We start from the raw sequence: 20,599 nt of genomic DNA, 5'->3' as shown, positions 1-20,599 counted from the left end.
GACCTTGTGATCCGCCCGCCTTGGCCTCCCAAAGTGCTGGGATTACAGGCATGAGCCACCGCGCCCGGCCGATATTGTGCCTTTTTAAAGAGAAATGTTAATGTTTTAGAAGAAAAAACTTTTTGGAAAATGATATGAAAAATAATTTTAATATGTGCTTTAGCCTCGGGCTACTAGAAGAGCCCCAGATAGGGTCGAGGGAGGCCTCAGTCCTACATCTTCCCCTTTTACTTTGCCCAGATGGATTTCCACGCTCAGGGAAGTCCCCTCTAGGGTCCAACCACATCCTGCGAGGGGACGCAGCACCTGTCCCGCCTCCGCCCGTCCGCGAGGTGACGCCAGGCGGACCGGAGAGATCCTCTGGAGTCCTTCATCTCTATGATCTCCACAGCGGCCTAAGCGACCCGGAAGCCGTGTCTGGCTGAGGGGTCAGTGGTTCCGGGTAGGAGGTAGGTGACCCTCGGCTGCTGCAGGAAACTGCAGCGACTGCAGCCATGGGGGCGCACCTGGTCCGGCGCTACTTGGGCGATGCCTCGGTGGAGCCCGACCCCTTGCAGATGCCAACCTTCCCGCCCGACTACGGCTTCCCCGAACGCAAGGAGCGCGGTGAGGCCCAATGCGCAGGCGCGACCAGAGGGCGTGGGGCGCGGGAGCCTGAACCCCCGAACCCCTGGAACCCCAAGACTGGGCTCTAACCTCAGGTGTTGTGTCTGGTTTTCGGTCTAGACTAGGAGTCCAGAGGACGTGCGTGACCCCGCCTGAGGGTGGAGGCATTCCAGGCCAAGGGCACGGCTTGAGCAAAAGCCAGGGTGCAAAAGTGAGACGACAAGTAGGGGATCGGGCAGGGATGCGGCGCGCAGAGCTCAGTCGAGTCTTTTTTTTTCTTTTGAGACAGAATCTCGCTTTTTCTTTCAGGCTAGAGTGCAGTGGCGTGGTCTCGACTCACTGCAGCCTCCACCTCCCAGGTTCAAGCGATTCTCCTGCCTCAGCCTTGCCAGTAGCTGGGATTACAGATGTGTACCACCACGCCCGGCTAATTTTTTGTATTGTTAGTAGAGACGGGGTTTCACCGTGTTAGCCAGGATGGTCTCGATCTCCTGACCTTGTGATCCGCCTGCCTCGGCCTCCCAAAGTGCTGGGATTACAGGCGTGAGCCACCACTCCCGGCCTCGGGCCGAGTCTTGGGAGACGTGGGAAGTCACGGGAGGGCAGGGACATGTTCATTGTACCCCTTTACTAATGTCGCTGCAATTGTGGTGCATGCACAAGAAAATAAGGAAGATTCGTGCCGCGAATACCATCCTGCAAAGTGCTTTGTTTTGCTTTAAGATGGGATCTTGCTCTCTTGTCCAGGCTGAGTGCAGTGGTGCCATCACAGCTCACTGCATCCTCGACCTCCTGGGCTCAAGCTATCCTCCTGCCTCAACCTTCCGAGTAGCTGGGACTATAGGAGCGTGCCAGGATGCCAGGCTGATTTTTTATTTTTTGTAGAGATAGGAGTCTTGCTATGTTGCCCAGGCTGGTGTCCAACTCCTGGGCTCAAGCGATCCTTCTGCCCAGCCTCCCAAAGTGCTAGGATTGCAGATGTGAGCCACTACGCCCGTAGGACGGTTTTTTGGTTCGTGTGTTTGTTTTTGCTTTTAATGTAGTAATATCACAGGCATACCGAGAGCCAGCTCTGGGCCACGTCCCACATTAGGAACCGCGGATACAGCAGGGAACTGGAAGAATGCAGGCACTGTCTCCAGAGAACTCACAGCACAGTGGGAAGGATGGTGGAATCAGGCAGGGTGGTGTCAAGGCAGGCTTCCAGTAGGCAGCGGCTGGAAACAAAGACGTGAAGGGTGGCCGGGCGCGGTGGCTCATGTCTGTAATCCCAGCACTTTGGGAGGCTGAGGCGGGCAGATGACCTAAGGTCAGGAGTTCGAGACCAGCCTGGCCAACATGGGGAAACACCGTCTCTACTAAAAATACAAAAATTAAGGCCGGGCACGGTGGCTCATGCCTATAATCCCAGCACTTTGAGAGGCCGAGGTGGGCAGATCATGAGGTCAGGGGTTCAAGACCATCCTAGCCAATATGGTGAAACCCTGTCTCGACTAAAATACAGAAATTAGCTGGGGCATGGTGGTGTGCACCTGTAGTCCCAGCTACTCAGGAGGCTGNGAGGCCGAGGCGTGTGGATCACTTGAGGTCAGGAGTTCGAGACCAGCCTGACCAATGTGGTGAAACCCTGTCTCTACTAAAATACAAAATTAAGGCCGGGCACGGTGGCTCATGCCTATAATCCCAGCACTTTGAGAGGCCGAGGTGGGCAGATCATGAGGTCAGGGGTTCAAGACCATCCTAGCCAATATGGTGAAACCCTGTCTCGACTAAAAATACAGAAATTAGCTGGGGGCATGGTGGTGTGCACCTGTAGTCCCAGCTACTCAGGAGGCTGAAGCAGGAGAATCGCTTGAACCCAGGAGGCAGAGGTTGCAGTGAGCTGAGATCACACCACTGCACTCCAACCTGGGCAACAGAGCAAGACTCCATCTCAAAAAAAAAAAAAAATACAAAAATTAGGCTGGGCACGGTGTCTCACACCTGTAATCCCAGCATTTTGGGAGGCCAATGCCGGTGGATCACCTGAGGTCAGGAGTTCGAGACCAGCCTGGCCAATATGGTGAAACCCCGTCTCTACTAAAAATACAAAAATTAGCCAGGTGTGGTGGTGCGTGCCTGTAATCCCAGCTGTCTGGGAGGCTGAGGCAGGAGAATTGGCTGGAACCCGGCAGGCAGAGGTTGCAGTGAGCCGAGATAGGGCCACCACACTCCAGCCTGGGTGACAGAACGAGACTCTGTCTGGGGAAAAAAAAAAAAAAAAGATGTGAAGGGGCACGAGTAGGGGTTGACCAGAGAGAGGTGGCAGAGCCAAAACTTCTAAGCAGAGGAGGGACACAGTCAGGTTTGGTCAGTCAAAAGGTCCCGCTGTCTGCTGAGCGGGTGACAAGCTTGAGACAGACCTCTAAGCAGCCTGGATTTGAGAGAAAGTTGGGAGATGGTATAATCACTCCAGTGTCCTCACTCCAGGTAGTCCTTCCGCCCCAGCTGAACCTGCAGTCCATTGGTCCGTCCACCTCCCTCCCATTGCCTCACATACCTTGCTTTGCCCAAGATCAGCTTTGCAAACGCTAGCAACCCGCTGCCCTTCTCTCTCGCTTACTCTGGATAAACACCTCTTTCCCTTCCTTGGTGCCTATCCCCGTGCAACTGAACATGATGCGGGGGAGATAAGAAAAAAACAGCTCTAAGCTAGGCAAAATGGCTCATGCCCAATGCTTTGGGAGGCCAAGGCAGGAGGAGTGCTCAAGGCCAGAAGTTCAAGAATAGCCTGGGCAACATAGCAAGACCCTGTCTCTACAATTATTATTATTATTATTTTTTGATTAGCTGGGTGTGGTGGCACATTCCTGGAGTCCCTGCTGACTGGTCTCCCGATTGGTTCTCCAGTGGACTCTTCATGCTGCCTGGCCTTTCTATTATCTCCCTCCCTCCCTCCTAGACCACTGTCCCCTGCCCTCTCTTTCCTCCTTTCCACCCCCTTTCAGCCAGTCACTTTGCTAACTGCAACATCCGCCTTCCTGGTTCAAGCAGTTCTCCCGCGTCAGCCTCCCGAGTAGCTGGGATTAGAGGTGCGCACCACCGCACCTGGCTCATTTTTGTATTTTTGGTAGAGACAGGGTTTTACCATGTTGGCAAGGCTGATCTCGAACTCCAAACCGCAAGTGATCCACCCGCCTCAGCCTCCCAAAGTGCTGGGATTACAGGCATGAGCCACCGCGCCCGGCCCATATTTATTTATTTGTTTATAGAGATGGGCTCTCACTCTGTTGCTTAGTCTGGAGTGCACTGGTGCGGTTACCACCCACTGCAGCCTCAAACTCCTGGGTTCAAGGGATCCTCCCAAGTAGCTCTGCCTTCTCTGTGTGCACCACCGTGCCCAGATAACTTTATTATTTTTTCTAGACATGGGATCTTTCTGTGCTCCCCAGGCTGGTCTCCCTGATACTTAAGCACTGCCAGACACGCTGTGGTGCTCTGTCTTCTGTCTGTTCTGTGTCTCCCTCCCAGGGCAGGGACACTTGTGTGTCGTGTTCCGTGCTGTATCCCCACCACTAAGCACACAGTAGGCGGTCTAAAGTCCTTGCTGCTAGCTGATTATAAGTTTGAGACAAAAGAGGGAGGAGTCTAGGATTGCCACCTGGAGCTCCAAGTGCAGATAGGGAACAGCCAGGGGCTGCAGGTGATACCCAGGCCTGGGGCTCAAGCGAGGTGTGGGGTGGAGGGACCACATCGGGCTCATCTACATAAGGGGTGGCAGCAGAGAAAAAGGCTCTCAGTCTGGACGCGGTGGCTAACACCTGTAATCCCAGCACTTTGGGAGGCCAAAGTGGGTGGATCACCTGAGGTCACGAGTTCGAGACCAGCCTGACTAACATGGCGAAACCCTATCTCTACTAAAAATACAAAAAATAGCCAGGCATGGTGGTGGACGCCTGTGGTTCCAGCTACTTGGGAAGCTGAGGCAGGAGAATCGCTTGAACCTGGGAGACAGAGGTTGCAGTGGGCTGAGATCTTGCTACTGCCCTCCAGCCTGGGTGACAGAGTGAGACTCCATCTCAAAAGAAAAGAAAAGAAAAGAAAAGAAGAAGGCTGTCAGAACAAAGCTTAACGTAAGGCAGCCATAGAGATGGGAGGAAACCTGGGAAGGCGGGATGTGGGAGGAGCCACAGGAAAGAAGGAAGTGGGAGGCTGGGGTCCTGGGCTGTTGGGTGGCCCTGTGAGAGCCCCTGTCTGGGCAGTGAGAGGGTGGGACAGAAGCCAGATAATGGAACAAGGGGCAGGAGAGGAGGACCTGGGCCTGAGTGGGATGAGACAATCACAGCTGGGAAGCAGAGGGGAGAGAAGCCAGCCTGGGATGACTGCCATTGAGATGTGAATATGTCTCCTCTCACTTGCGCAAATGGGAAAGAGCTGGGACCAAGAAAGATGTGGACGTCAGGAGGGCTAGGGAGGCTGGGTCTGAGGGAGGCAGCAGGGAACAAGTGCAGGATCGCCAGGCACAGGCTCCGGGGTGGATGTCCAAGGTTCCTCAGGCTCCCGTCAGCCTCCTGAAGGTTGATTTGTCCGGAGTCGGGTTTGCTAGGTGAGTGGGGCACTGGGACCCAGATACTAGTCCAGCTGTCTTCTGAGCCCACGCCTAAGGATCTTACAGGTACTGTTAGCTCAGTGGATGCTCAGGTAACTTCCATGACCTGACAGTCAGTTCTGAGGCTCAGAGAGAGGCCACGCCGCCGGCCAGTGCAGAGCTGGGACTCAGGCGGGTTGCAGACAAGAAAGGCTAGGAGTGCTGACTGGAGCTCCAGGTGCAGGTGGAGAGTCTGAGGGGGTACTCTGGGAGAAGGTGGATTCTGAGCTTGGACTCTGGAGAGCGGGGCTGTAGAGAGTTAGGGACGGGCATCCCTGCGGGAGGAGAGGCAAGGATCCAGCGCAGGATGTTGAGGTGCCTCAGGGTGATGGGGAGCCACCTTCTCCTATCTGGGCTTTGGTGTCTGGAGTTGCCTTTGTGCAAATTAGAAAAGGAGGCCCCTTCAGGACAGTGCGTCCGTCAAAGGCGTCTGCTATCCACTACCATCTGCCACCTGGATGTTAATGGGGGACACCCTGAGCTGTGGCTTCCTAATGCCGTGTGCCTCGGTCCCCTGGGGATCCCTGGAATTGGGGTGGGAGGCCTTCAGCCTGGTTGAGCCCCGTCCACTCCCTGCAGAGATGGTGGCCACACAGCAGGAGATGATGGACGCGCAGCTGAGGCTCCAGCTGCGGGACTACTGTGCCCACTACCTCATCCGGCTGCTCAAGTGCAAGCGCGACAACTTCCCCAACTTCCTGGCTTGCAAACAGGAGCGGCACGACTGGCACTACTGCGAGCACCGCGAGTGAGAACCCCCACACCAGCCCCCCAACACCCTCGGCCCGCAACACCCCACACCCCCAGCCTTCCACAACCCCGGCCCACCCAAGCACCCCATACCCCCGGCTCACCTGAGCCCCCTGCCAACCACCACAGCCTGCATGCCACCCAGGCCCTGGCCTCTGGCAGGATGTGGCTCCAGAGGCCAGGGACCTGAACTGCCACTGAGGTTTCTAGCCAGGCCCCACCTTAGTCCCAGAGAGGGCTTTCTAGGGGCCTGTTGGATGGGGACAGGGCAGGTGGCTGAAGCCACCTAGGGGAGTGGCCAAGCCCAGGTTCCAGTGGGAAGCCCTGCCATCTGCGTGGACAGACCCCAGACCTAAACCACAGGCACTCGGGTCTGTCGTCTTCAGAGGCCTCCCCCACAGTGCTGTGGGACAGCCCCTTTACTTCCCAGGGCTTGGAGGGCGTGTGCTGGCCAGGGACCCTGACAGCCCCTCTCGTGCTTTTCCCTCAGCTATGTGATGCGCATGAAGGAGTTTGAGCGGGAGCGGAGGCTCCTCCAGCGAAAGAAGAGGCGGGAGAAGAAGGCGGCAGAGTTGGCCAAAGGCCAGGGACCCGGGAAAGTGGACCCCCAGGTGGCCCTGTAGGGGGTGCACTCCCCACCCTATGGACCAGTCAAATAAAAGCCTTCAGGCCCCTCACCAGAGTCCACTCTTACGGCGCCAACGCGAGGGTGGGCAGAGAGCGAGGGGCATGTGGTGGTCCCCACCCCCGGACAGAAACACACACAGCCCGAGTCCGACAGGGGCAGGCGGGGTTTATTCCGAGTGCTGGAGAGCTGTGGGCCCCACTCCTCCCCCAGAATGCCACCCGGGTGAGGGGCTGAGCCCCAGCAGGGATGAGCGCTCAGAGCAGGAAGGGGATGATGGGCATGCGCAGGGGTGGGTAGTCCCGGAACTCCTTCAGGTAGCTGCGGTGCTTGCCCTTGGCCCAGATGGTCATCTGGGTGAAGCCCACCAGGGAGAACAGGGCCACTGCAGGAAAGAACAGGCGTCAGGGAGGAGCTACAGGCCTGGAGGGGCAGGGCCCCGCCGAGGGAGGGCGGCAGGCTCACCTGGGAGACACTGCGTCATGATGGCGAAACCGATCCAGGACCCCACCTGTGGGCAGGGGCGGAGGGTGAGGGTGGGCAGGGTGGGACAAGGCCCGCTGTTCCGCCAGCCTCGCACCCTGTGGCTGTTCTGGACTCAAGTCAGCCACCTCCCCCAGCCCCTGCTTTCTGAGTCAGGGATGGGAACCCAATTCCAGTGGAGGCGGGGCTGTATACTGCGAAAGCCCAATGGAACACGCCTCCCGGTGCCTACAGCAGGGAGGCCGCAGTCTCCACCTCCCAATGCTCCCAATGCAAAAGCAGCTGCCCAGCCAGGCGCCCCCTCCTAGGGGTTGGCCCCTCCATATGGGACTCCAAGTCCCAGGGCAGAGAGGGGTAAGGCATCCCCTCACCTCGTAGGTATAGTTGGGGCAGGACACCAGCAGGAAGAGCCACGTGAAGGGGTTCTTGGTGGGGTATGGGATCTTCCGGGTCTTGGACCCTGGCAGGCAAGACAGGAGAAAGTCAGAGCCCCTCACCCAGCCCAGCTGTCCCCCTGCCCCCAGCAGGCACTCACCAGCGGGCCGCAGGTCCCGCAGGGCCATGTGGATGGAGAAGTTGCCGAGCTGGCAGATCTGTCAGAGAAGCAGGATCAGCCTAGGGTTGCCCAGACTCCCCCCTAACCCGTCCCCACACCCAGCCTCCTTACCACAAAGATGGCGAGCGCCAGTTTCACCTGCTGAGCTCCATAGGCTGCAGAGGAAGCAGAGAGGGGAGGCCAATGAAGGGAGGACCCGGTGGGTGGGGGCTGTGGGGGAGGGAAGGACGGTCTGAGGCCACTTACTAGGGGGCGTGTAGAGAGGGTGGTTGATGTAATAGGCCATCCACGCGGCGAAGCCCCAGTAGTAGGTGCAGTTCTGAAAGGGAGCGGGGCAGGGATGGGACCTGGGCCAGCGCCGGGCAGGGCAGATTCTGTCTCATCCCTAGGGGCCTAGGAGCATGGTGGGGAAGGGCAGGAGGGGCCTTGGGGCGGGACTGGGGAGGATAGGCGGGGCCAAGGGGTGAGGCTAGAGCAGGGTTCTATGAGGGTGTAGTGGACAGGAGGGGCCTAGGGGTAAAACTGGAGCGGGGCTGGGGAGGACGGGCAGGGCCTAGAGACTCTGCAGGGGCGGGGCTGGGGAGGTTAGGCGGGGCCTAGGAGTAGGGCTCTGCGAGGGCGTAGTGGAAGATAGGAGGGGCTATGGGGTAGGGCTCGATGTGGACGGGGTGAGGCCAAAAGGCCGGGCTTAGGGGTGAGGCGGGGGCGGGCTCTCACCTTGAAGATGTTGCGCAAAGGCATGGTGCCATGGGAGAAACGGTGAACGAAGAGCGTCTCCAGCAGGCGCTTGACGTAGTGGAATGAGTGGCAGATGCAGGCGAGGCTGGTAGGGGGGAGCGGGCTCAGCTGGGGCTGGTCCGGCAGGTCTTCTGCCTTCCCCTACCCTCCTCCCGCCTGCCCCACTTACTGCACCACCGTGTGCCGACTGGACGTGAAGTCGTATTTGTGGCCATAGATGAAGGGCACTCGGAAGTAGAAGAGCAGGTAGATGAAAAGGGGCCCCGCGTACTCTGTTAGGAAGACCTGAGGGAAGAGGGAGGCAAGATGAGTCACCCAATGTGGCTGATGGGAAAGGAGGCCGTGGGTAGGGTCAGGACTCACCGTCACCCAACTGATCTGGGCCCCCAGGTCCCGGAAGTAGAGCGTGGCTGTGGTGCCCACGGGCAGCTTCTGTAGAACATCCTCATCCTTCAGGGACTTGCCCTCTGCAGAGAGGCGGGCCAGGGCTCAGGGGCTGCCCGGGCCTTCTCCCACTGCCACCCAGGAGCCTAGGGGGCGGGCTGAGCGGAGAGCTGTACTCACTGGGGTCCAGGCGGAGGGACTGGCGGGCGGGGTACCACTGCGGATCTGCGGGGAGAACAGGGCGGTCACAGCCCACAGACTGGCAGGGCTCAGCCGGTCCGCTGCCCAGTCGCTGTGCCAGCTTCTCAGGGTTCCCAGGGTGCAGGGACCCCAGGACTCCACAGCTCCTCCCACCCGGGGGCAAAGTCTCAGGCCTGTGCAGTTCCAGGACACAGGCCGGAAGAGCGCGGGCAGAAGCAGGATCTTGTCCTTCCCAGAGCCCAGCAAGGGCGTTCCTGCGGCGTGCCACGTGGGGGCGCCTGCCCCAGTCACGCCCCAGAAGCCTAGGCCACGCTCGGGCATCTCTGCAGGCCCCTGGGAGAGGGGTGCAGGATGGGATCCCTCCCACCCTAAGGTCCCTGGTCAGAGGGGTTGCAGGGGCAGCGTGGCCAGGCCTAGGACTCACGGGTCTTGGTGAAGAGGTTCTTGATCTCCGCAATGGTGGCGTGGGGCTCCACCTGGAGGAAGCACAGGCGCAGGGACGTCAGCTCTGCGGGGAGCCCAGACCCAGGACGGGGAGGTAATGAAGGGGATGGCAGGCTTGGGGTTGGGCTGCAGCTATGGGAAGGGGGAAGGGCTGGGGTCTGGAAGGCAGAGGCCTGGACAATCAGGGAAGAAGCAGCGAGGGCCCTGCCAGTGCAGTGACAGCAGGGGTCTGGGGCTCCAGTTTTACCCTCAGCCAGCAGGCCCCCAGCCCAGCTAGTGGCAGATTAAGCAAGGGAAGGCAAGCCTGCTTCTCTGGCCCTCCTTTCTACTCCTCACCCATGACTCCCCCGGGCGCAAAGGCCCTCTTTCCTCCCCAGGGACAGCCCAAGCCCCTTCCCCCAGGGGCAAGGCTCAGCAGGGGCAAGGCCACTCCTCCACCGCCCTCCCAGGACCAAAATCCCCGCAGGGTCTACTGAGACTCCCATGCCTCCACTTCCCCGCCACACCCAGGGGACGGAGCTATCTACCCTACCCCAAGTGAGGGCATACCCCTCCACAGGGCCCCACTGGACAGCTCCTGGGCTGGAAGGAGGGGGGTCCCGGGCCCAGGGCCCTTGGCCCAGTGCAGCCCATGTTCCGGTCCTACCTTGTCCAGGAAACACAGCTTCTCCCTTGTCTTTGCATCCAGAATCTCCACCTCGAAGAAGAGAACAGCCTTTTTAGGTTTCTTGGCCACCTTTGGGGGTGCGGGCCTGGGGAGCCCATTGAGGCCAGGGAGGAGACCTGGGGTGGCCTCCCGGGCCACCAAGTTCAAGCTCATGTCCATGCCGCCTGCCACCAGCCCTGCCACTCGGCTCTGCCCACGGTGGCCAGCAGCCCCAGCTGCCAGCCGTCAGCCCCCACCACCGACCTCCCCACGCGAAGCAGCCCTGGGCCGGGCAAGCGCGATCAAATTCTGCCGCGGTGCTGGAAAGGAGCCCGTGCCGGCCCTGGCACTGCCGGCTTCTGTGCCAGATGTAACCCGAGTGGCAACCACAGCCACAGCCCAGCTAAATATAAAACCACCCCGGACTGCGCCCCCCTCCCAGGAGCCATGCCACAGACCTTCTCTGAGGAGGGTTTAGGAGTTGACCCCCAGCAGCCAGGCTGCCCTGAAAGCAGTTTTTGAGTGGTCAGTCCCTCAACAGCACCAGCACAGGGAAAGCCCCAGGGGCAGGCATGGCGACACCTCCCAGCCCCCACCCTGCACAGAGCCAGCGGCCTGAGGAGAGTGAGAGGCCGAGAGGCCAGCAGGCCATGCAGGCCCCAGCTCGCAGCTCAGGCCTAGGGAGTTCACTGGGCTTGGAGAAATCCCAGCTATTTTGAGAATCCGCGAGACAGATCATCCACTTCCCCTTCGGAGCTGTAAGAGACACTTCGGATTATTTTCCTTGTGCATGTGTGTTACCAGGGAGGTGACAGATTCCGGAGTTATGGGTGCAGAGAGCCTCTCTCAGAGTGTGTAAAGGATCAGGGTGCTTGGAAGTTTTAGGCAAGCGCCTCCAGTCTGGGCTGATGAGGCCTCCCCGACCTTCCTCCCCACCCACTTCTCACCTTGTAGCCACCTGTGAGGCAGGCTTCCCACTGAGTCAGCCTAAACACTGCACCCTACCCAGGACCTGGACCCCGCTAAAGCCCGGCACTTCCTGCGTCCAAGAGCCAGGCCTGTGCCAGCCCCTAAGGGAGGAGTCCGGCCCAGCCCTCCCTGAGCCCCCAGGCCAGTGATTAACAATGGGGGTGCAGAGGGGCAGGGCTGGAAGGAGACAGCCCCTGCAGATCTGACCCACCCTATGCAGGGATCAGTGCAATCCTATTACACAGGGGTCATGGCAAGCAGGCAGGCCTGATACCAAGTCAGCCACCGGCCAGCAATTCTTGGGGGACCCTTCCTACCCACAGAACCCCCAGCGGGGGCCCCCAGAGGCTGCCTGAGGAAAAGGAGCAGGACATAACACTCAGAAACAAACCTCTGGGCCGGGGCCATCCCAGGGCAGGTCCACCAACCCAGAGCCCAGGGAGACTGGGTCATGGCAGCTAGGGCCACCCTGAGGGAGAGGGCACCACGGTCAAGCCAGAGAAGGTGGGCACCCCTCCTGCACACTCCCAACGACAGTGGGAGACAAGGGGGCTTGGTGGCCTGCACTCGGGAACCATAACCAGCCCTGCCTTGTAGTCCCTGGGGGACCCCAGGCATGTCGCCTCTCTCTAGGTCTCAGAAGGGGGCAGGTAGGAGGCGGACTACCTCCCAGGATTGCGAGGGTCCCCTGAGATGGTGCGTGGGGTGCACCAGGTGACCCCTGACAGACGGACGCACCCCATGGGATGGGAGGCGTTGTTGCCTGGGGGTTTGGTTCAGATCCCCACTCCCCTGCTGACCTAGCGGTCACCACACCATGGGGGCCTATTTCCCCAGCTATGACACACTCGCCCCCACTTCCTGGACAGGAGGGTGGGAATGGGCCCGGCAGTCAGGAAATTCTGGCCCATGGGGCCTCCTGAGTCCCTGCTGTCAACTCCAGGCACTGCCTGGCCATGTGGCCTCTAGGGGAAGGTTACTGAGCTCCTCCAAGCCACAGCGATAACAAGGCCAAAGAGCTGGCACATGGAGGGGCCAGAAAAAAGAGCTCGGTCACACCACGCGGGACGTCTGACCCCACCAAGGGGATTTGTGGGAGAGGGACAGAGGACAGGGGGCGGGATGCACGGGAAAGGGTTAGCACAGCAGGGCCCTGGGCGGGCACGCGGCCTGCCCTGTGGCTGCAGGTATATTAATAGTTCCCGGGCCCCAGACAGGCAGTGCCCACATGCTTCTGAGCCCGTGTGGCCCGCAGGAAGGCAGCCCGGCGTCCACAGGGAGAGGAGGCCTCTGAGTTCCTGCTGAACCACTCAACAGCTTAAAATACAACCAGCCCCTCTCCCTGTCCAGCCAGCTGCTAGGGGGAGGGGTGAAATCCTACCCTGCTCCCCCCAACCTGGGCACCGAACCAGGGCCCAGGAGGGAGAGTACGGCCATTGGGGTCCCGGCTAGCTGCTGGGAGAGGACGCCAGGCTGCGGCAGGAGGGGGCGGCCGAGAGAGGGGCCACACGCACAGCTGCAGCAGCGGCGCCCAGGCCAGCCTGAGCCCAAGGAGAGGAGACGCCCGAGCCTGCAAGGAGGTAAGCCCGGGCCGCAGGGCAGCGCCTAGGGGCCCCTAGGGACAGGAATGCCCAAGGCTAGGGCCACCTGGGCAGGATGAGTCCTCAGTGGGGAGACGGCTGCCCCTCTCCCCCGTTTCCCTGCCCCAAATACCTAAGCCTCATCGGCCATCTCCTCCTAGAGAGACAGAAAGCTCGGGGGGGGGGGGGGGGCATGAGACTTCTCCATACTATTTTTTGCAATTCCCTGTCTCTTTTTTTTTTTTTTTTTTTTATTTTTTTTTTTTTTTGGGATGGGGTCTCCCTCTGTCGCCCAGGATGGAGTGCAGTGGTGCAATCTCGGCTCACTGCAACCTCCACCTCCCAAGTTCAAACGATTCTCCTGACTCAGCCTCCCGAGTAGCTGGGATTACAGGCACACACCACCACATCCAGCTCATTTTTTGTATTTTAGGAGAGATGGAGTTTCACCATGTTGCCCAGGCTGGTCTCAAATTCCTGAGTTTAGGCAATCCGCCCACCTGGCCCGGCCTATAATTATTTCTAAGTAACAAAGTTAAGTAAGATATTCCAGGTGGGGTAAAAGAAGTAAGTTACGCTAAGTGAGACAAGCCAGACACAAAGGGTCCCATATCTATGTCAAATGCCCAGAGCAGACGACAGGCCAGGGGCTGGGCGGGGGTGGGGGGGAATGGGGAGTGGCTGCTGCTGGGTCTTCTTTAGGAGTGAGGAAAATGTTCTGGAACGAGACAGAGGTGGAGGCTGCACGATGCTGCGTGTGCACTCAATGCCACTGTTCACTTTTAAATCGGTTAGTTTCATGTTACGTGAATTTCACCTCAATAAATTATTTTTCAACGGGGTGTGGGGTAACAAACAGGCCCCAAGTACCCATCAAAATAAAAACAGTTGGATGGGAGGAGCAGGAGAGGTTCCCCACCCCCAGAGGAAGGGCCGAATGTGAGACGTCAAGGCCTCCGCGACCCACATCCCACTGCCACCCCAACCTCTGCTCTGTGCCTGCCACACACACACACACACACACACACACATATATATATACACACCTGCCCAGGCCTGAGGCCAGCAGGGGGCAGGGGCTCCCAGGGGAAGCCCAAGGCTGCAGAGGGCACAGGAAGCTGCTGAACAGAGCCCCAGGCAGGGGGTCCTGAGCACAGACAGGGAGACGGCAGGCTCTGGCTCCATCTCCAGGAGAAGCGGTGAGGCAGGGAGGAGAGGCAGGCCCTCCTGAGGAAGCCCACAGAGCTACGGGGCTGGGAGGGGCTGAGATGCTCTGGGCGGATGAAGGGATACCTGTGGGAGGGGGCTACTGGTGTCAGCGAAGACGATGGGCAGGGAGAGGGCAGGAACCGGCAGGCAGGCAGGCGCTCTGGCCTGGGGCACGGGCTGGTGGCTCTGCCAGCCTGTGGCTCTGTGATGACAGTTCACTAGCCTGAGAGGAATTCTCACCAGGAGGCCCAAGATTCCCGGGCCAGCCAACAGCAACTCGTGGCAGCACGAGGTCAGGGCAGGGCCAAGAGCCAGGACACAGGGTGGGGTGCGAAGCCCACCCTGCAGGAGAGGAGCAGGGGCAAGGTTTGTGCCTCCCAAGCCCGGAGGGGAGTGTCACAAGCAACAGGGCCCCTGTCTTCACTGTCTTTGTGATCATGAAGATATTACTAATGGGGTCAGGAGGAGTGAAAAGGGGGGCTCTCGTTTTCTAAGCACGTGTCACAGCTGCTGGGATTGCGCCCGCCTGGTGGGCGAACAACCCAGAGAAGCAGACCTGCCCATTTACTAGCTGTGTGGCCCTGGACAAGTTACTCAACCTCTCTGAACCTCCATATCCTCATGGCAAAGTGGGCTGCCCCCACCTGCCATCTGACAGGGTTACCGTAATCATCCCCAGTTTAGGATGAATCTTATTAAGAATAAATATGACTGGGCGCGGTGGCTCACGCCTGCAATCCCAGCACTTTGGGAAGCCAAGGCGGGTGGATCACGAGGTCAGGAGATCGAGACCATCCTGGCTAACATGGTGAAACTCCATCTCTACTAAAACACACAAAAATTAGCCGGGCGTGGTGGCGGGCGCCTGTAGTCCCAGCTACTCGGGAGGCTGAGGCAGGAGAATGGCGTGAACCCGGGAGGCGGAGCTTGCAGTGAGCCGAGATTGCGCCACTGCACTCCAGTCTGGGAGACACAGCAAGACTCTGTCTCAAAAAAAAAAGAATAAATATGATGACTGGGCACGGTGGCTCATGCCTGTAATCCTAGCACTTTAGGAGGCCAAGGCGGGCGGACTACCTGAGGTCAGGAGTTCAAGACTAGACTGGACAACATGGTGAAACCCTGTCTCTACTAAAAATATAAAAATTAGCTGGGCATGGTGGTGCACGCCTGTAATTTCAGCTACTCAGGAGGCTGTGGCAGGAGTACTGTTTGAACCCAGGAGGCAGAGGTTGCAGTGAGCTGATATTGCACCACTGCACTCCAGCCTGGGAGACAGAGCAAGACCCTGTCTCAAAAAAATAAGTAAGTATGATTAGACCAACACTAGCAGAACAGCCATTCCAGGTGCACAAGGGGGCCAAGCCCTGGCAGGACCCACAGGCCCCTTCTCCCGGGACACTGACCATGCTCTTGAAGAGGCCCATCCACAGGAAGCCAGGGCCAGAGAGCTGGTGCAGTGACGCCTCGCCCAGCTGGCCACAGTGAACCCAAACCCTAACAATAGCGAGATACCTTCAGTGCAGAGGCCGAGCTGACCCGTCACCACCGGGATGACTGGCAGCAAGCGGCAGTGACTGCGACGCTCTCCACTGCCCCCTTGTGGCCGCACAGCCTCACTCCCGCCTGCTGGAAGGGCGCCCGCAGCAGCCGGCTCAGGCACAGTCCCAAAGCCGATGTCAGGGAGGGAGGGAGACAGCTCTGGTGCAGAACGGGACCTTAACCCTGGCCCTGCCACCAGCCAAGAGAGCTCAGGGAGCCTGCATTCGTTATCCATTCATTCATTCCTGCCTCCCTCCATCCCACATCCCAGGCCCTGTTCCAGCTCCCGGGATATGGCAGTGAAACACACCAAGCCAGCCTCTGGGGTTCATGGGACCTGAATTCTAGGCTGTGCGTGCTGGGGAAGCAGGGGGTGGGGGCAGACAGCCACTAGCATGTTTTGTCACCAAGAGTTGTGAACAAAACTAGAAGGCTGAGGGGGAGGTCAGATTTAGGTCCGATTTTTTTTTTTTTTTTTTTTTTGAGACAGAGTCTCGCTGTCGCCCAGGCTGTAGTGCAGTGGTGCGATCTCGGCTCACTACAACCTCCCAGAGGATGGCCATTTTAGAGTGGTCAGGGAAGGCCTTTCTGAGAAAGGGGCATGTGAACAAAGGCCAGTAAGACAGTGGGGGAACCAGTGCAGTCCAGGCAGAGGGAACAGTAAGTGCCAAGGCCCTGAGGCTGCACTATACCTAGCATGTCTCAACAGGAAGGAGGCCTGTGTGGCCTGAGCAGAGTCAGTCAGGGAGAGAGTGGGAGGAGGTGAGGGCAGAAAGATGATGTGGTGGTCTGTGCCACAGCTTTGTGGGCCACGGGGAGGACGTTAGCTTTTACTCTGAGTGAAGTGGCAGCCGTAGAGGGTTCTTGAGCAGAGGAGGGATGAGACTTGGCTCAGGTTCAAGACTTGGCTTCCCCAGCTTTACCTGCTTGCCACTGTTGGGTGGAAGAGCCTGGAGGAGTGAGGGCAGGAGCTGGGAGCAAGGAAGGAGCTGCAGAGAGGTGAAAAGTGGGCTGGGCGCAGTGGCTTACACCTGGAATCCCAGCACTTTGGGAGGCTGAGACAGAAGGACCACTTAAGCTCAGGAGTTCAGAACCAGCTTGGGCAAAATAGCAAGGCTCCACCTCTACAAAAATTATTTATAAAAATTAGCTGGGTCCGGCCAGGAGCAGTGGCTTGTGCCTGTAACCCTGGCACTTTGGGAGGCCGAGGCGGACAGATCACAAGGTCAGGAGATCGAGACCATCCTGGCTAACACGGTGAAACTCCGTCTCTACTAAAAATACAAAAAATTAGCTGGGCATGGTGGCAGGCGCCTGTAATCCCAGCTACTCAGGAGGGTGAGGCAGGAGAATGGCATGAAGCCGGGAAGTGGAGCTTGCAGTGAGCCAAGATCGCACCACTGCACTCCATCCTGGGCGACAGAGCAACGCTTCGTCTCAAAAAAAAAAAAATTATCTGGGTCTAGGCACGGTGGTTCATGCCTGTAATCCCAGCGCTTTGGGAGGCTGAGGCAGGCAGATCACCTGAGTTCAGGAGTTTGAGATGAGCCTAACCAACATAGTGAAACCCCATCTCTACTAAAAATACAAAAATTAGCTGGATAGGGTGGCGCACACCTGTAATCCCAGCCACTTGGGAGACTGAGGCACAAGAATCACTTAAACCCAGGAGACAGAGGTTGTAGTGAGCCGAGATTGTGCCACTGCACTCCAGCCTGGGCAACAGAGTGACACTCTGTCTAAAAAATAATAATAATAATGAATAAATAAAAATACAAAAGAAATAGCTGGGCATGGAAGTGGGCGCCTGTAATCCCAGCTACTCAGGAGGCTGAGGCGGGAGAATTGCTTGAACCCAGGAGGTGGAGGTTGCAGTGAGCTGAGATCGCACCACTGCACTCCAGCCTGGGCCACAGAGCAAGACCCTGTCTCAAAAAATAAAAATAAAAAATTAGCCAGGTGTGGTGGCTCGTACCTATAGTCCCACCTACTCCTCAGGGGCTGAGGCAGGAGGACCGCTTAAGCCTAGGAGTTCAAGGCTGCAGTGAGCCATGATTGCGTTACTGCATTCCAGCCTGGGTGACAAAGCAAGGCCCTGCCTCAAAAAAAAAAAAAAAAACAAGGCCAGGCGCGGTGGCTCACGCCTGTAATCCCAGCACTTTGGGAGGCTGAGGCAGGCGGATCACTAAGTCAAGAGATCAAGACCAGCCAGGCTAACATGGTGAAACCCCATCTCTACCGAAACTACAAAAATTAGCTGGGCATGGTGGTGCATGCCTGTAGTCCTAGCTACTCAGGAGGCTGAGGCAGAAGAATCGCTTGAACCCAGGAGGTGGAGGTTGCAGTGAGCAGAGGTCGCGCCACTGCACTCCAGCCTGGGCAACATGGCAAGACTCCATTTCAAAAAAAAAAAAAACACACACACACACACACAAGGCAGAGACAAGCGGTGAAATTCGGGATTCTGGACAGACTATGGAGGTGAAGGCAACATGGCCCGAGAGTGGAGTGGGTGTGGGGATGAGAGGTACAGGGAAGGAGGGAGGAGCAGGCACCACCTGAGCCCAGGCTAGAAGAGCTGAGCCTGCGACTCCTGCCCACCCTCTGGAGGCGCAGCCCGCAGGCCTGGCGCACACAGCCAGGCACAGAAGGCCTCTGGAGCCTCAGCTTCCGCAGCTTCACAAACAAGCCAACCCTGGCGCTTCCCAGTCCCCTCCCAGCTGTAAACAAGCAGACTCAATGGCCTTGCTGGCGGCAGAGTCCACATCACAGGACCCAGCAAGGCGCCTGCCCGCCCTCTCAGCCCCAGACTAGGGGCAGACCTGGGCCAGATGGGGAGCTTGGATTCTGGGCCGGCCTCACCCACCATGGCTTATGAACCTGCAACTTCTGTGTGTCCTAGGACTCGACTTGCCTGATGGTGATGAGTGAGAACAGCTACCAACAGTTATTTCACATTCCCTGCCCGGGGCTGGAATTGCCGCAGCTTCCCAGACGTCTCTCCTACAGCAGCTGGAGGGGAGCAGGAACCATTAACTCCGTTTCACAAATGAAGAGGCCAAGATCTAAGCAGTAAATCCCAGAGCCCAGAAGACCATGCGTGCATGTTCAAAGCCAGGCCATACCCCACCACACATGGGCCTCCAAGGCCCCCTCGCAGAGCTGATGCAGTGCCACACAGCCCACCTCTTGAGCTCAAAGCTCCAGCAGGCTTTCTCGGACCCCACAGGGGACTGCACTCCCTGGCAGGAAGCATCTTCTCCCAAGTCTGGGGCACAAGAGGCCTGGCTGGAGGTGCGAGCCCTGGTCGGTGCAACCAGGGCCCCAGGTAAAGACACAAAGGGTCCGACAGCTCCTGCAGCCGGCCAGCCAGGCACTCACCGTCCCCGTGCCGGGCACAAGCGCTGCTGCACTCATCGCCTGAGCTCCCTGTCCAGGCAATGCCCAGCACAGAGGTCGGAGGCCTGGCCCAATCATGCCCAGAGCCAAGCTGGCCACCTCACCCCCATCACCTTGCCCCCATCACAAATGCAGAGACTCCGACACATTCATCTGGACTCCGGCTCCGTGGGTTGGCCCGCTCGGCTCCCTTTCCTTCCCACTTCCAGAAATATCAAGTCAATCTGCTAATGCCAGGATGGCTGAGAAGACCTAGGGCTCAGCTGCCAGGAACCCTGCACAGGCCACGCCTGCTCAGCCAGAAATACCACCTTCCCCAGTGGCCTTGGCGTGTGACCTCGTTTCTCAGCGGCACCCGGGGGCGGCCGCACCTGCCTCCCCGAGGTGCCATGGCAGAAGCAGAATGTCACCGGGAGTGGGGAGGAAGCACTGAGAGATGCTGACCTCCCACTCCCAGGCCCCTGGACCACTCTGCTCCTGTCTCCCACCCCTGCTGGCAAGTCGAGAGGTGCCAGGGTCTCAATGCCAATGTCCCTAGGCTCTTGGATCCGAGGCCAGGGTCAGGTACAGAGACAGCGGTAGCCCGGGGCCCGGAGAAGCTGGAGTTGCTATTCCCACCCCGGGGAGCCCCAAGACAGCAGGGAGCAATCCAGCCTTGGAGGATGGTCATCGGACGCACGAGCTCCTGGCTTGGGCGATACAGCCACAGGAGTCGGAGGACGAATATGGCACAGGACAAACACGGCGGGAAGTCGGAAAACCTGGGTCTCAGCCCTGGGCCTGCCCCCATTCTCCGTGGCACCCATGGCCTACGCCCCTCCCTGGGGCTGTGCCCTCGGGCCTCCGAGGAGCACTGGCCCACGCAGAGCAGCGCTGCTCTGGCCTGTTTCATTCAGATGTGCCACCAACAGTGACATCTGTCAGATGCTCACCCCGTACTTAGGACTGTGCTGAGACCACCACCCAGGCCTCACCCAGGCAAAGGACTCTGATGCCTGTTAAGTGGCTCGGAAAACTGGGGCTTGGGAACGAGGAAGGCCTTGCCCGAGGTAAGTGGCCTGCAAGTGCAATGTGAGTGTCCACCCGGCTTGCTCAGGCCCAAAAGCTCCTACAACAAAATAACGCCTCCGTTCTAGAGAGCAGGGCTATATGCAACAGAGAAAGGAAAAGGCATGCCAGGCACGGTGACTCATGCCTATAATCCCAGCACTTTGGGAGGCCAGACGGGGAGGATTGCTTGAGCTCAGGTGGTCAAGGCTGCAGTGACCTATCACTGCACCACTGCGCTCCAGCCTGGGGGACAGATGCCATGCTTTCTCAAAAAAAAAAAAAAAAAAAGAGAGAAAAAAAAGGCCGGGCACAGTGGCTCACACCTGTAATCTCAACACTTTGGGAGGCCAGGGTAGGTGAATTGCTTGAGCCCAGGAGGTCAAAGCTGCAGTGAGCTATGACTGCACCACTGACTATACTCCAGCCTGGGTGACAGATGAGACCCTATCTCAAAAAAAAAAGAAAGGCCAGGCACGGTGGCTCGCACCTGTAATCCCAGCACTTTGGAAGGCCAAGGCGGGCAGATCACTTGAGGTGAGGAGTTCAAGACCAGGCTGGCCAAGATGGTGAAACTCCATCTCTACTAAAAATATAAAAGGCCGGGCGCGGTCGTTCAAGCCTGTAATCCCAGCACTTTGGGAGGCCGAGGTGGGCGGATCACAAGGTCAGGAGATCGAGACCATCCTGGCTAACACAGTGAAACCCCGTCTCTACTAAAAAGTACAAAAAACTAGCCGGGCAAGGTGGCGGGCGCCTGTAGTCCCAGCTACTCGGGAGGCTGAGGCAGGAG

The 20,599-nt window shown here is 58.5% G+C and overlaps 2 protein-coding genes across 6 annotated transcripts in view; one reads left to right on the top strand and one right to left on the bottom strand.

The window, feature by feature from the left end:
• The first annotated feature begins 402 nt into the window (after positions 1–402).
• Positions 403–6,660, top strand: NDUFB7 (NADH:ubiquinone oxidoreductase subunit B7). The gene is made up of 3 exons (XM_017851282.1): positions 403–606; positions 5,813–5,981; positions 6,474–6,660. Exons 1-3 carry the CDS (start codon positions 495–497, stop codon positions 6,604–6,606), a joined length of 414 nt encoding a protein of 137 aa, XP_017706771.1. The 5' UTR covers positions 403–494; the 3' UTR covers positions 6,607–6,660.
• A 96-nt stretch (positions 6,661–6,756) lies between these two features.
• TECR (trans-2,3-enoyl-CoA reductase) overlaps positions 6,757–20,599 on the bottom strand; it is a 37,526-nt gene continuing 23,683 nt past the window's right edge. For 3 of the 5 annotated variants that reach the window (XM_017851238.1, XM_017851237.1, XM_017851239.1), the window contains 11 exons: positions 10,061–10,111; positions 9,395–9,446; positions 8,950–8,994; positions 8,749–8,852; positions 8,555–8,670; positions 8,365–8,470; positions 7,894–7,966; positions 7,759–7,802; positions 7,463–7,684; positions 7,074–7,119; positions 6,757–6,993 (listed from right to left, as the gene is read on the bottom strand). In XM_017851238.1, the coding sequence (XP_017706727.1) occupies positions 6,866–6,993; positions 7,074–7,119; positions 7,463–7,684; positions 7,759–7,802; positions 7,894–7,966; positions 8,365–8,470; positions 8,555–8,670; positions 8,749–8,852; positions 8,950–8,994; positions 9,395–9,446; positions 10,061–10,111 (987 nt within the window). In that variant the 3' untranslated portion in view covers positions 6,757–6,865. The remainder of the gene's footprint in view (positions 6,994–7,073; positions 7,120–7,462; positions 7,685–7,758; positions 7,803–7,893; positions 7,967–8,364; positions 8,471–8,554; positions 8,671–8,748; positions 8,853–8,949; positions 8,995–9,394; positions 9,447–10,060; positions 10,112–20,599) is intronic. The other 2 variants (XM_017851240.1, XM_017851241.1) reach the window with 1 other exon arrangement.

Source organism: Rhinopithecus bieti, unplaced genomic scaffold (genome assembly GCF_001698545.2).
Source record: "Rhinopithecus bieti isolate Rb0 unplaced genomic scaffold, ASM169854v2 scaffold_33432, whole genome shotgun sequence".
Classification (NCBI taxonomy): Eukaryota; Metazoa; Chordata; class Mammalia; order Primates; family Cercopithecidae; genus Rhinopithecus; species Rhinopithecus bieti.
The sequence above is the reverse complement of the archived record's forward strand: the minus strand, read 5'-3'. Positions and strand labels throughout refer to the sequence as shown.